The sequence below is a fragment of the Betta splendens genome, chromosome 11 (genome assembly GCF_900634795.4).
Source record: "Betta splendens chromosome 11, fBetSpl5.4, whole genome shotgun sequence".
Lineage (NCBI taxonomy): Eukaryota > Metazoa > Chordata > Actinopteri > Anabantiformes > Osphronemidae > Betta > Betta splendens.
The window spans coordinates 5,836,921-5,851,775 of record NC_040891.2 but is presented as its reverse complement, the minus strand read 5'-3'; the positions used below and the strand labels follow the sequence as shown (position 1 = coordinate 5,851,775).

The 14,855-nt window shown below is 38.5% G+C and overlaps 3 protein-coding genes across 5 annotated transcripts; all 3 read right to left on the bottom strand.

Moving 5' to 3' along the window:
• Positions 1-315: 315 nt before the first annotated feature.
• Positions 316-2,995, bottom strand: rpl14 (ribosomal protein L14). The gene is made up of 6 exons (XM_029167938.3): positions 2,940-2,995; positions 2,255-2,356; positions 2,055-2,149; positions 1,617-1,716; positions 927-980; positions 316-416 (listed from the first exon to the last, which is right to left on the bottom strand). Exons 1-6 carry the CDS (start codon positions 2,940-2,942, stop codon positions 354-356), a joined length of 417 nt encoding a protein of 138 aa, XP_029023771.1. The 5' UTR covers positions 2,943-2,995; the 3' UTR covers positions 316-353.
• Positions 2,996-3,605: 610 nt separating this feature from the next.
• LOC114866244 (uncharacterized) lies at positions 3,606-6,629 on the bottom strand. 3 transcript variants are annotated; one of them, XM_055512815.1, is made up of 8 exons: positions 6,501-6,629; positions 5,546-5,585; positions 5,331-5,386; positions 4,865-5,244; positions 4,641-4,769; positions 4,480-4,531; positions 3,808-3,936; positions 3,606-3,698 (listed from the first exon to the last, which is right to left on the bottom strand). In XM_055512815.1, the coding sequence occupies exons 2-7, from the start codon at positions 5,569-5,571 to the stop codon at positions 3,917-3,919; spliced, it is 663 nt and encodes a 220-aa protein (XP_055368790.1). In that variant the 5' UTR covers positions 5,572-5,585; positions 6,501-6,629; the 3' UTR covers positions 3,606-3,698; positions 3,808-3,916. The 3 variants fall into 3 exon arrangements, with proteins under 3 accessions (XP_055368790.1, XP_029023810.1, XP_029023809.1); XM_029167977.3 differs by having other exon boundaries at positions 4,461-4,531; positions 5,546-6,617; XM_029167976.3 differs by having other exon boundaries at positions 5,546-6,604.
• Positions 6,630-9,867: 3,238 nt separating this feature from the next.
• On the bottom strand, positions 9,868-14,158 carry LOC114865588 (uncharacterized). The gene is made up of 10 exons (XM_029166842.3): positions 14,133-14,158; positions 13,260-13,298; positions 12,815-13,179; positions 12,593-12,721; positions 12,432-12,483; positions 11,353-11,392; positions 11,140-11,195; positions 10,698-11,053; positions 10,403-10,531; positions 9,868-10,293 (listed from the first exon to the last, which is right to left on the bottom strand). The coding sequence occupies exons 3-10, from the start codon at positions 13,049-13,051 to the stop codon at positions 10,228-10,230; spliced, it is 1,065 nt and encodes a 354-aa protein (XP_029022675.1). The 5' UTR covers positions 13,052-13,179; positions 13,260-13,298; positions 14,133-14,158; the 3' UTR covers positions 9,868-10,227.
• Between the last annotated feature and the right edge of the window lie 697 nt (positions 14,159-14,855).

The following is a 14,855-nucleotide window of genomic DNA, read 5'->3' as shown; positions in this document are numbered from 1 at the left end:
TCAAACAAAATTTATGAAATTGTTTAAACTAAAAGATCTTATATTTCCTTTTTTATACCATCCTTTTAGATTTTCCAGACATTCATTATAAACATTTACTTAACAGCTGTCTTTGTTTAACCTAGACACGCATTACAAATAGGTAAAAAAGCTTCCGAGTCTTGATTAAGGTCTACCACAAAATACCACGGTCAGAAAATTGATGCGCCTTTCTTTTTCAAAGCTCTATTTTTTAATATATATGGCCGCTGACAGCGGAGGTGGCAAATCTCAGGTGACATTTTACCAAAATGGACAAATAAGAATGGACACAGATTAACAATTAAACAGGTAATTTATTTTGTGAAAACTGTTCACTTCTTTGCTGCCTCCTTCTTCTGGAGCTTCTTCACCTCATGCTTGATGATCTTGTTCCTCTGCAGAAACAAAAGTGCAACAACTTAAATAGGGTCTATTCAAAGTGCGGTTATGTGTTAAATTAGGCTGCAGCTGGGAAATTTCATAATCAGGTCATTTGTTTGCTAATTGCTTGTTCACTGGCACATTTAAATCACCGATTCAGGATCCATTCATTAGCTGCAGCTGTTCCCTCCGACATCCATTAACACAGCTGTATTAGAGAATCTGAACTGTTGATGTAGTACCTACTCTGAAGCATAGAAAGCCAGTACCAAATAATCCAAAAAATGGGTAATCACTTGTATATGCGAGATATTTGATTTATGAAGACTAATGATTAACTCAAGTTAGATGGAAACCTCAATTACATAAAATATTTACATTTAGGATATGTTACATGTCCCATTTATTTAAATAGAGAAAAATCATCTGACACACCACAGTCTAAACTGATCTACACTTTTACTGGGACAGAAGGACTAACGTTTAGCGAATTTGCATTTCATCTGCATTTTTTCTGTACTTACCATCCTTTTGGCTTTCATCACCTTGAAGCGATCAAAGTCAGTCATTTTGGCCCTCTGAAAGGATAACCAAAAATATTGGGTTAGTGATATTGTCAGGTGGACAAAAAGTTTAAACCACACTGAATCCAACTCTACTATTGAGTTGTTTTATTTAAAGTACATTCTACATGTACAAGGCCAACGTGACATTTCATATTATAGTAAAATTGACTAGACAATCTAGATTGTTAAAATAGATGAGGTATTATACTTTTTGATGCTTTACCCTTTTAAAGCCAGCATATGTCTGCAGTATGCAGTCTATTAGGTGTAAAAACTCCATGTAATTACTTAGGAGTAGATGGGTTGCCTCTACTAAATAAATCCATTTCTGAAAACACTACGATCAACACGTGTCAAATGTATTAACAATATGGGTAAGAGAGCAAAAACAGTATTTCACTGAACATGTATTACATAGTAATCAATCCAGATTTGCCAGGTTCAGCCCAGTCACCACTAGCAAAACCTACATAAAGTCAGCTATCGAGTCAAACCAAAAAAACAACTCCACTGTTCAATGTGTACCAACCAAAACTGTCCCATCTCAAAAACAAACATTGAGACATCTCACTCAACAATGCATAAGCATTTAGCCTGCAATAAAGAAGTTGTATCATCAAAACACTTTTAGAATCCTATGGTGGTTACCTTCTCTCTTGCCTCGATCTTCTTAGCCCAGCTGCTTTGTGACCACTTCTGATTGACTTCGGCCTTCTCCCACGCTTGCCTTACTGTCTTCTCACGAGCGCTGTGAAACACAAGATACAGTAAGTATTAATGCTACAGACAAGCCTTAAATAGCAACATGCTTCTTGCATGCACACACATTGTTTTTACATTTCTGAAAAGTGAAAATTGTTATTTCCAACAGTGTTAGCTTGCAAAAGCTTTTAGCCCTGTGTGATCAATGGTAATTTTATTCAACAGTCAGCTAACAAAAATGGTAAACCATCTGTCAAACATGATTGAGAATTAGTAGGTAAGAGGATAGAGGGGAAAATATTTGTACATGCAGAAGTTACATTGTAAAAACAACAGGGATTAAAACAGATATGCACGGGCTGGCACTTGTATATTCCCACTCACCCATGGCCTATTTTGATGACGTAGTCTGTGAGCTGCATGCACTTGAAGGGCAGAGCTTGCCTCTTCACCCCACTGCAGGGACCATCAACAAGAGCCTGCAAATAACAGGGGACGAGAGAAAGTCAATATTACTATTAAAAAGCAAAGCTGGGGTAGAACCGCGTTTTTAAACAGGGTCTACTGACGTCCTGAGCACTTACCCTGTTTTGGTCGATGACATCTACAATTGCCACCAGCTTGCCAGCATAGGGTCCGAATGAGATGTAGGCAACACGGCCAATCTCAACAAAGCGTTTGAACACCTTAAAACACAGCAGTATACGGAGCATGAGAAATGAGGGAAATCATACAGGTTCAGGAGGCTACATTGTTCTTGGACCATGAAGGGTCGGTGCCAGTTAAAAGTAACCGCAGAAACCTTGTAGTTACAACACAAGACACTGGTCTGACTTCAACCAGGCTTAGACAGCAGCATTTCAATGCGTGGAGCAACAGCTGATAATAAGCCTAGCCTAGCTAAACTCGGCTAACTGCTAACGACGTGTGCGCTCCTCAGACAGCGAAACTAACATGGCAGCACCACGTTACAAAGGTTCCGGTAGTTCACATGAAGCGCATTTGGCTCTAAAACATCGCCTAAACAGGCTCCAGCGTTTTTATTTTACCGGGTCTTCGGGCCGCTCAGACTAATGGACCACGTTGTACAGCGAGCAGGAACCGCACAGCGTTAAAATATAATAGAAAACTACTCAGTAACACCGTACGACTAAGAAATGTGTGTATGGTTGTGTTATTAATGTAAACATGCCATATTGTACCAGCACAGCAAACTATATAAAACAAAATTCAACGTAGAAATGGTAAAGCACACTATGGCGAACTCACCATGATGGCAGCCAGGGAGCAGAAAGGACGTTAGCACTTCCGGCTGGCGCACATACAGCTTCCGCTTATTTACTACACATGCGCAGTAAATACTTGCGCGACAACATCTCGATCACATTTTCATTTTAGAAGCATGACACATATTACACATACGCAAATGTGTGACACTGTAATATTTCTTTCACTATGTACTGTACACCTGTCATAATTACAGTATGCTATAGCAAATCTACAATAGTTTAGTCACATTTTTATAGTCTCTTGCTTTTTTGAAAACTCATTCTAATGTAAAGAAGATAGATAATAGTGTCATCAATACTCTAATATTTGCTGTGCAGTACTTCTGTGATGTAATGAATGAGCTGGAATTCAAAATTTTGTAAAACTTTAACTTGTAAAGAGCCACCATAAAGATTATTTTGCTTATTATTTTTGGTGCTAATATAGTGTTGGTTATTATTTTTGGTGCTAATACATATATATTCTTATATATAAATAGTGTACTCAAAAATTAGCCCTATGATATTTTCTTAGGATTTCTGCATAGAAATTGTTACCAAGGATTTTCTAAGTAATTTCACTCCACATTTTTTACTTTACCTTTTTCTCGTTGACCCATTTGCTGCTGAAGAAAGGAATGGTACTTAACAAATACTAAATGCATAATTCAAAGAAGATGCAAAAGTGCTTTATTTGTACAATGTTTACAAACACATATCATATAAACTCAATGAACACAGTCCCGTCAGCTGTCAATTACTGGTGAGAAGACAAGAGAGAAGAGACAAATTATTATGCAGTGAATCAGTGAATCATATCTGAAGATTGGTGCAGTAATTTATCTCTAGACGACAACACAGACATTTACCTTTTTATTTCTGGTGCTCTTGAGAATCTCCAGAATTCTGGGTTCGAACGACTCCACCAGCTCACGATGCTCCTCATCCAGCCTCCTCCCCAAGGGACTCTGCATCTCTTTAGCCCAGTCCTCCTCCGTCTACAGGCAACAACAGAACATCTTCGTTAATTAGTTGGTTAAACTCCACACATCATAAAATCCTGCTTGTTTTAATGCAGAAAGTAAATTCCCACCATATGCTTGAAGGCATATGGTGGGAATTAACTTTAATTGATTAACTTTGACAAATTTTGGTTGTCATTCTGTCATTGGCTCTTAGAGGTGACCATACTGTGTGATATCACCGATGCTATGCGGAGTATAGTTAAGTAAGTTTAGTTAAGTAAGTTGGACTTAAGCAGAAAATCAGTATAAAGCCTGGGTTCTGGTTGGTTAGTTGAGAGATCACTGTTGCAATGGGACATTCTGTCTGTCTGCATCAAGACTTACTGTTAATCAACTGAAAGAGGAGTGACTTGTTATCTACAGCTCTAGATGAGTGTTATTGACAATTAGTGGAGAAAACACCGGGATGAATGCCTTTGCCTCATCATAGAACCATCACAGAACCATCCATAGATCCATCATAGAACTTTTTTCATAACTCAACATAACGTCCTTACCTAGTCTACATATAACTACCTGCACCACTCAACATACAACTTCTTTCATCAGTGGAGTCAGATGTCAAATCCTGGTGGGAAGACAAGAGAGAGAAACAAATTATTATTTTATGCAAACAGTGAATTATATTCAAAGATTGGTGCAGTAATTTATCTCTGGACAACAAAACAGACACTCACCTGTTTTGATCTGGTGTTTCTGAGGATTTCCATAATTCTAGGTTCAAACGACTCCACCAGCTCACGATGCTCCTCATCCAGCTTCTTCCCTAAAGGACTCTGCATCTCTTTAGCCCAGTCCTGCTCCGTCTACAGGCAACAAACAAATCATCTTTTTAAATTTTTTGCTAAACACCACACATTGTAAACTCCTGCTTGTTACTATTCAGGAAATAAATTCCCACCATATGCTTGAAGGCATCCCCTTCGTAATACTTTTCGTATGCCGGCCATCTTAACCCCTCCTCAAGTAGCTCCTCCAGATCTTTAGCCACCAAATGCAGGCACTCGTCATTGTAGGCATACACCTGTTTGTCCTTACAGGTCATTAGAATGGGCTGCTCATCCAGACATGAGGCATTCTCTACCACAGCAAATACCTGCATGTGGACAGGATCAGGAAGGAAAAAGTTTCCCCATGCATACATCTTATCCTCATCCTCTCTGTAAACGGTGCCGTTAACATCTTCTATCCTCATTTTGGCACCAGATGGTTTCTTTAGGGAAACTCTTTGGCCTTTGTTTGTCGACACATAGTTTGAGACTGATGCCTGGAAATCTTGAGCTGCAACACAGATCAGTGAGTCATTGTTTGATGAATTTGTGAAAAATCTTACTGATTTATGATATTTAACATAAACGTCTATTTACCAGTTTTTTCAGTGCTCTTTGGAAATGTAGATAGATCCAATTGCTGACCTGTCAAACTGAAAGGTAGAAAAAAGGGCAGAAAATTAAGAGCAGACATCTACAGTATAAGCTGCTTTCCAGGTTAGTTTAGTTATTTAGTTTAGCTATTCATCTTGGCTTTGCCTTACATTCTGATCTGTCATTTAAACATCCCCAAAATGAAAACTGGTTCTTACAGGGAGCAGTTCAGTGCTTCATCCATCTTGTCTCTCAGACCTAATAAAAATGATATTCTTAAATCAGTGATAGAATAATATTCTCTAAACAGTACTCAAAATACCAATAATGGAACATGAAAGTATTTCAAAATAGGGATTTTTTTTATGTTTCCGGTTAATAAATATTACACTTCATATAATGAAAGGTATGTACCAATTGCACTATGGTGGTTTTAAACAAAACAAAGCAGGAAATGGAGACAATTGATGTTTCAAAGGACTTCTCCTCCAAATCAGTAAATGCAGTGGTAAAGTTGCTAACTTTGTTACATTTTATGTGGTAATACATTTCTTTAAATTGTTCAATTAATTGGTAAAACAGAGGTTTCCTGAATATTAAAGACACACAATGTTTTTCTTTAATGGACAGTGTTGCTGAAGCTGGAATAAAAAGATGTTAAGACATGCGTGTGTATATAAAAGTGAAAACAACAACAACAACTACTACTACAACAAAGGAATGTTGTAGAAATGTCATTTATCAGTAACAATCAGAAATATATATATACTATATTATTACAACTACTCACTATAAACATTTAGATTTTTATTATTTAAGGACCAAAGTCGGTCGATCAAATATATTATTACATGCGCAGACTGTCGTGGTGATTACTGCAATTCAGCCTTTGTTTACTAGCTCCACGACAAAATGTGACAACTAGTCCTAGGATCTACTGCATGTATTAAAAAACGTCAGATAGATAGACAAGACAGGAAATCTACGTGATATCCCAGTTCAGTTATTAGTACGGTAGCGATCCCCAGTCTTGTGTTGTGTTGTGTTGTGTTGTGTTGTGTTGTGTTGTGTTGACTTCGTCGGTATTAGCGTAGCTAAGGCTAACGAGACTGAGCAGCTGAGCTAATCTGCTAGCTAGTAGTTATGACACTGAGCATTAGCTTGGATACCTACACACATTGCTTTACACATTTACAGATTCACTGGATCGACCTTAGTGCATCCACTACCAGACAGTCCAGTTTTCCCCGCTTCCTGTTCCGGGCAGCTGGAGGTTTGTTTTTCCTGTGAGAGGCAAGAGAATTTAGTGCAACATGTTGTGACATGCAGAACAATAACCCGGTGTTCCACTAGAGGGCGATGTTGCGCTAAATAAAATAGTACATGATCATGAGGCGATGAAGACAACGCCTCATGTAATAACAATGAATAAGTATTTAAAAAGAAAAAATGTAGTCAGTCTTTACTGTTTAGTTAATAAACAGGCCCAGATTCAATAGAGAGTAGGTAAACTGAGACCAGAGTTTCAGTACATTTCAATAAATATTCTTTTTGTAACAGTTTGTTTTGGTGGTGCGTTGGTGAAGGAAGAAATGCATGATGATTTATAGATGAGGCTATGGGTCCCACAGGACAAAATGGAGAGTAATGTTGTTGAACAGGAGATTTTGCCTGAAATACATAGACAGTCTGTGCCTCAAACTGCTCATGGCAGTGTAGATGTTCATATAGGAGTAAGGAAACGGTCACTGTCCATCTTTTTCACTCTACTTTCAGTTTTATCCTGCTTATTGTCATTTCCAGTCCTGCGTTGTCTCAGCCACATCCTGTTAGTCATTAACCCGCTCCAGGATTCACATCATTTTGTTGCCAGATTGTCTGTGTTCTCACGCCAACATTCCAGTTGTTGCCTTGCCTGTGTTTTGACTGTGCTTTTGTATTTTGACCCTGACTTGACAAACCCTCTGGAGTCCATTACCTGCTGTGGTTCTGCTGTGCCTGACTCCTGCTTGCCTTGACCATCTACCTGTTGTCTGCCTGTTGTCTGTTCATCTGCCTGTTGTCTGCTTGTCGTCTGCCTGTTGCCTACCTGTTGCCTGTTGCCTGCCTGTTACCTGCCTTTTGCCTACCTGTTGCCTGTTGTCTGCTTGTTGTCTGCCTGTTGCCCGTTCGTCTGCCTGTTGTCTGCCTGTTCGTCTGCCTGTTTGTCCTCACAGGTCATGAGAATGAGCCGCTCACCCAGACAGGAGACATACTCCACAACAGCAAAGTTTCCCCACACACACACCTGATCCTCTTTCAATTAATGTCCTTTTTGTGACAGTGTGTTTTAATGGTGTGATGGTGAAGGAAGAAAAATATGATTACTTATCGATGAGGTGATGTGTTCCTCAAAATGGAGAGTAATGCTGTTGAAGAGGAGATTTTGTCATTCCAGCTGCATCGTTAGTCATTAACCCAATTCTTGAGCTTAAGCTCCAGGATTCTAACATTCCAGTTTTGTCTGCCTTGCCTGTGTTTTAACTGTGCTTTTGTTTTTTGACCATTTTTCGTTTTTTGTCTGGCTACAGTTAGATATTTTTGTATATATTAAACTTGCCACGTCTCAGTTAGACCCAATGAAGTTATCACTGGGCCTATTCAACGGACATGTATGGTAGCTTAGTATCCACAGTGTAGTTTTTTCATGTATATAATTGCAGTAATAAGCTAATGTGTAGGGAAAGTCAAACAACCTAATGTTCTATAATGTATGTGAAGCTGATGATTATGGTTAATACAGACAATTGAAACATTTTGAATTAATTTTGAATTGGGGATGGACAATTCATTGTTCACACAGAGTGCTTATCGGAACGCTCTGCCTCTTTCGTTGGTATGTAGTATTTATATACACATGAGCCAATCACATCAAAGATCATTTAAACATCTCCTAATATGGTCACAGCTAACAGTTAAATTACTATCAATCTCCATCTAAACTTGAGCTGGAACCTCACCAAGGCGCCCCAGTCTAGGAAGTCTAGATCCCCCTGTCTTATACTCCAGCAGGACATGACTAAGTCTGAACAAACAGGAAACCATAACAGGAAACTGGCCCTTAGGCACAATGCAGCAAGGAACTTGTCCTAATCAAGACTATGTGCATTTTCAAATCATACTTGTAGGCAACAAAATAGTTGAGTAGATACACAAAATGTATGTTTTGCATCACAATTATTATCATTATCATCAGTCATCATCAAGTAGAATAGAAGATATGTAAATTTCCAGTACAGCGTCAAAGAACCCATAAAAACGCAGCATAACATGGACAAAGTGGTGCAAAAGCACCGTGAAAAGCAGTTTGAGGATTTGCATTTCTCAAAGCTGAGGAAGAGAAAGAAGAACAACATTGTTGGACAAGTAGAGTGAGGAGGTGGAAGTTGGTTCCCAGCACAATACTGAAATATGTTTAACTCATTCTATACTGGTGATTTTATAGTGAATCTATTATGATTCACATCGCATTTAATATGGCAGAAAGATTAGGAATAGAATTAACAAATTTTCATTCATTCTATCATTGGCTCTTGGAGGTGAACATACTATGTGATGTCACCAATGCTATGCGGTGTATTTCAGCTGGACTTAAGCAGAAATTTTGGTTCTGGTTCTGGTTGCTTGGTTAGTTGAGAGATCACTATTGCAAATGGACATTGTCAGTCTACATTAAGAAAATTAATTGAAAGAGCAGAGGATGACTCAGCCTGAAAAGGCTTAGAAGGAGGAAATAAGTAGGTGCACTGCACTGAGCACATGCTTCAGCAGAGATTCTCCATAACCTGTCTCCTAAACCGGCCAAAACTCTTTATTTCCAAGTGAGTGTATGTTAAAAAATAGGACCAGCACATTTGTTTACTCATTATTCTAAACTAATTTTAACATTTTCATTTGTTTGCCGTAAATCTCACTTGTGCTATACCACTGTAAGTACAATGATTGCTCAGTCAATTTAGTCTTATGTGTGATAAAAGTACACTCATCACCAAAAACGACTCCAGCAACCACAAATCTGCTACTATCAGCAGAAACGTTATTGTTAACCAGTGTGACTTATTATTTGTTTATTTATTTAATATGGACATCACATTTACATTGGACAACCACATGTATAGCTTATTGTAAGTGTTTCAGCACATGTGCTAATTTTCCACACCAGTCCATGGAGGGGTAAGAAAGATTGCACAATAATTATAAAAATAACAATTCTCTAAATACAATTTTAAAATGTAAAAGCACAATTAATTAACTATACATTAAGCACAGTGCAAAAAGTAAAATACATTTCATGCATTAAAATAAATGTGTGAACAAAACTGTCCAGACCTCAACAACTGTTTTGAGTAGTGCAGGTAGTTACATGTAGAGTACTTAAGGATGTTGAGTTATGAAAAGAGAGAGAAACAAATTATTATTTTATGCAAACAGTGAATTATATTCAAAGATTGGAATTAACTTTAATTGATTAACTTTGACAAATTTTGGTTGTCATTCTGTCATTGGCTCTTAGAGGTGACCATACTGTGTGATATCACCGATGCTATGCGGAGTATAGTTAAGTAAGTTTAGTTAAGTAAGTTGGACTTAAGCAGAAAATCAGTATAAAGCCTGGGTTCTGGTTGGTTAGTTGAGAGATCACTGTTGCAATGGGACATTCTGTCTGTCTGCATCAAGACTTACTGTTAATCAACTGAAAGAGGAGTGACTTGTTATCTACAGCTCTAGATGAGTGTTATTGACAATTAGTGGAGAAAACACCGGGATGAATGCCTTTGCCTCATCATAGAACCATCACAGAACCATCCATAGATCCATCATAGAACTTTTTTCATAACTCAACATAACGTCCTTACCTAGTCTACATATAACTACCTGCACCACTCAACATACAACTTCTTTCATCAGTGGAGTCAGATGTCAAATCCTGGTGGGAAGACAAGAGAGAGAAACAAATTATTATTTTATGCAAACAGTGAATTATATTCAAAGATTGGTGCAGTAATTTATCTCTGGACAACAAAACAGACACTCACCTGTTTTGATCTGGTGTTTCTGAGCATTCCCACAATTCTGGGTTCAAACGACTCCATTAGCTCACGATGCTCCTCATCCAGCTTCTTCTCTAAAGGACTCTGCATCTCTTTAGCCCAGTCCTGCTTCGTCTACAGGCATCAACAAAAACTTTTTTTAATCTCATGGCAGTGAATTAGCCCTGTCCTGCTCGTACTACAGGCACCAGGTAACAACAAACCATTATTGTTAATTATTTGGCTGAACAACACAACTCTAAAAATCCAGCTCGTTACTATGCATAAAATAAATTCCCACCCGGCGCCTGAAGGCATCCACTTCATATTCCTCGTATGCCGGCCATCTTAATCCCTCCTCAAGTAGCTCCTCCAGACTAAAAGCCACCAAATGCAGGCACTCGTCTTCGTAGGCATACACCTGTTTGTCCTCACAGGTCATCAGAACGAGATCCTGCCATGAGACATCCTCTACCACAGCAAATACCTGCATGTGGACGGGATAACGAAGGCAAAAGTTTCCCCACTCATACACGTCATCGCGTCTGTAAACGGTGTCGTCAACATCTGTTATCCTCAGTTTAGCACCAGGTGGTTTCTTTAACGTAATTGTTTGGCCTTTATTTGTCAACCCATACTTCCACAGGTAATGTTGAACTGCAACACAGATCAGAGAATCAATGTTTGATGAATTTGGGAGAATTCCTATTAGTTTATGAAATTTGACATTAAGGTGTATTTACCTGTTCTCTCAGTGCGTGTTGGAAATTTAGACAGATCCAATTGCTGACCTTCCAAACTGAAAGGTAGAAAAAAAGAGAAAATTAAAAGCAGACATCTACAGCAGTGTTTTACAGTATGTAGCAACAAGCTGCTTTCCAGGTAGAACCATATTGATTTTGCATTATATTCTGATATGTCATTTAAACATCCCCAAAATAAAAACTGGTTCTTACTGGGAGTAGTTCAGTTGTTCTTCCTTTTTTTCTTTCAGACCTAAAAAATATATATATTATTAAACCAGTGATAAAAAAAATATTCTCCAAACAAAATACAAATAATGAAACACAAAAGCATTTCTTAATCAACTTTTTGTAAGAAAGGCAAAATAGGCAAAAATAATTTATTTTTCCGATGAATAAATATCACACTTTATATAAGGAAAAATATCTACAAAATGCACCATTTTTGTTGTAGTTATGGAATTAACTTTAATTGATTAACTTTGACAAATGTTTTTGTCATTCTGTCATTGGCTCTACTATGTGATATCACCAATGCTATCCAGGGTATAAGTAAGCTGGACTTAAGCAGAAAATCAGTATAAAGCCTGGGTTCTGGTTGGTTATTGGTTGGTTAGTTGAGAGATCACTGTTGCAATGGGTCATTCTGTCTGTCTGCATCAAGACTTAAATCAACTGAATGAACAAAGGATGACTCAGCCTAAAAAGGTTTAGAGGGAGGAAATAACTATGAAGGACAAAATGTGCACTGAGCACATTGCTCCAACAGAGACTTTCCATAACCCATCTCACAAACCAGCCAAAACTCTGTTTCTAAGCGAGTGCAAGTTAAAAATAGCTATCTCATATTATTGTATTTTTCTTAAGTGTCCTCTCCTCATTGAGGTCTTAGAGAGACCAAGCCAGGCTCACATTATAAAGGCTCTAGTCGATTTAGTCTAATACTGTGATAAAAGAACACTCATCACCAAAAACGACTCCAGCAACCACAACAACTGTTACTATCAGAAGAAAAGCTACTGTAAACTGAAAACCAGAGTGACTTGTTATCTACAGCTCTAGACGAGTGCTAATTGAGGGTTAGTGGAGGAAACACTGGGATGAATGCCTTTGCCTCAATCTTGAATAGAATGTGCTGCTAAACAACAGACAGGAGTTTCTGCTTTAATGTGAGGCCTGAATCCACTCTGGTCCTATCGGGTTGAGGCAACAAGCTCTTGTTAGTTTGGATCCATTATAGAACCTTTTTCATAACTCAACATAACGTCCTTAACTACTCTACATATAAATACCTGCACCACTCAACATACAACTACTTTCATCAGTGGAGTCAGCTGTCAATTCCTGGTGGGAAGACAAGAGAGAGAAACAAATTATTATTTTATGCAAACAGGGAATTATATTCAAAGATTAGTGCAGTAATTTATCTCTGGACAACAAAACAGACACTCACCTGTTTTGATCTGGTGTTTCTGAGGATTTCCATAATTCTAGGTTCAAACGACTCCACCAGCTTACGATGCTCCTCATCCAGCTTCTTCCCTAAAGGACTCTGCATCTCTTTAGCCCAGTCCTCCTCTGTCTACAGGCAACAACAAAACATTTTTTAACCTCATGGCTCAAGACCACACATCATAAATTCCTGTTTGCTTCTTTGCAGGAAATGAATTCCCACCATATGCTTGAAGGCATCCCCTTCGTAATACTTCTCGTATGCCGGCCATCTTAATCCCTCCTTAAGTAGCTCCTTCAGACTCAACGCCACCAAATGCAGGCACTCGTCCTCGTAGGCATACACCTGTTTGTCCTCACAGGTCATCAGAACGAGATCCTCATATGAGACATCCTCTACCACAGCAAATACCTGCATGTGGACGGGATCAGGAAGGAAAAAGTTTCCCCATGCATACATCTTATCCTCATCATCTCTGTAAACGGTGCCGTCAACATCTGTAATCCTCAGTTTGGCACCAGATGGATTCTTTAACGTAATTGTTTGGCCTTTATTTGTCAACCCATACTTCCCCAGGTCATCTTGAACTGCAACACAGATCAGAGAATCAATGTTTGATGAATGTGTTAAAATTCTTTTATGATAATTTAGATACAGGTTTATTCACCCGTTGTGCTCTGTTGTCCACCCAGCTTAGCTCTCAGGCCTGGAAAAAAAAAATCTTTTAAGAAATATGTTCAAAACCAGAAGTGGGCAAGTCCAGTCCCCATGGGCCTCTGTCCTGCTGGTTCTCCCACTCTCCTCGTGGCATTCATTACCCACACCTGCATCTCATCTGCCATTAGCCTGCTCTGCATTTAAGGTCCCCCTCTCACACCTGTTACCTGCCAGATTGTTGCGTGAGATCACCACTTTCCAGCGTTCCTTATCGAGTCTTGTCGTGTATCGTGTATCCTGTTCTGACCTCTGTTTCTCAGCCTGCCTAGTCCTTGTCTGCCTTGGTTACCTGTTACTGCCTGTTGCCGACCTTGCCTGCCCGACCACAATTCGACGCCTAACGTTTTGGTATTGTACCCACCTCTCGTGAATGACCTTGCCTGTCCCTGACGCAGTCTCGACCTGATCCTGTTTTAACCACGTCTGATCTCCCGTGTATGACCCTGCCTGAACTGGACCTTGTAGCTGGAATAAACTGTCCTTTTAACCTCGAACGCTGTGTTGTGCTGTGCATGTGGGTCTGCCATCTACAGTACAACGCCCTGACAATTACCTTGATCAAGTGTGTCACTGCACTTTTCTAAATGCTGAATAACTGAACACATCTGATTCTGTAAGCCAGAATTGCCAAGCAATGCTCTCAACAATATTCAAAATATCAATAATGGAACATGAAACTATTTCTCTTTCAACTATTCCTTTTATGTTTTAGACTAATAAATAGGACATGTTATCACAGTATATTGTAGCAATACATTTTTTAAAATTAGTCATGAAACAGATGTTTTCCTAAATAATAAAGACACAGAATTGTTTCTCTCACCAGTGTTAGTTGCTGCAGCTAAAACAAGACCTTAAGCCAAGTAAAAGTGAAAGAAACAAAAAGATAGAATGTTGTAAAAATGTATTGGCAAAAACAGTGACATACAACTAGATTACTCACCTTACACATTTACATTTGTATTATCTAGAGACTGGTAGATCGAATGTTAGGAATTTGTTTCGGTTTGTTTTAGGAATGTGTTTTTAGTAACTGCGTCTTAGAGGTCAGTATTTGAATTGTAGAATAAAGAAAAATATCATTAAAAGTACTTCGTGTTATAACACTATACATATCAGTATGGATAGACTTATGTTCATCTAAATAATATAAAAGCGTTTTAAATTTTTATCAGTTTTTAAAACAAGTGCGCAGACTCTAGTAGAGAGAGAAGCCGTTAACCTGATTAGAAATATTCGGGTTTCAGCCTTTGTTTGTGTAATCGCCGACGACAAATGTGACAACTAGCGTTTTCATATGGTATTTAAAATTTAAGTGTGGAGATAATCAACGGAAAATCTACGGACCTTGATGTGTTTAGTATTAGGTCTATTTTAACCAAAATACACCGGAAATACGACTAACATCTAATAAAGCTGCTTTTTAGATAATAAACATACTGTAGTTACCTCAGAGCAGACAGAACCACAGTCTCGTTTTCTTAGTAGATGTAAGTAACAGTCCGGTTGTCCAGAGTTTTGTCTCCGCTTCGTGCTCTGGGCTGAG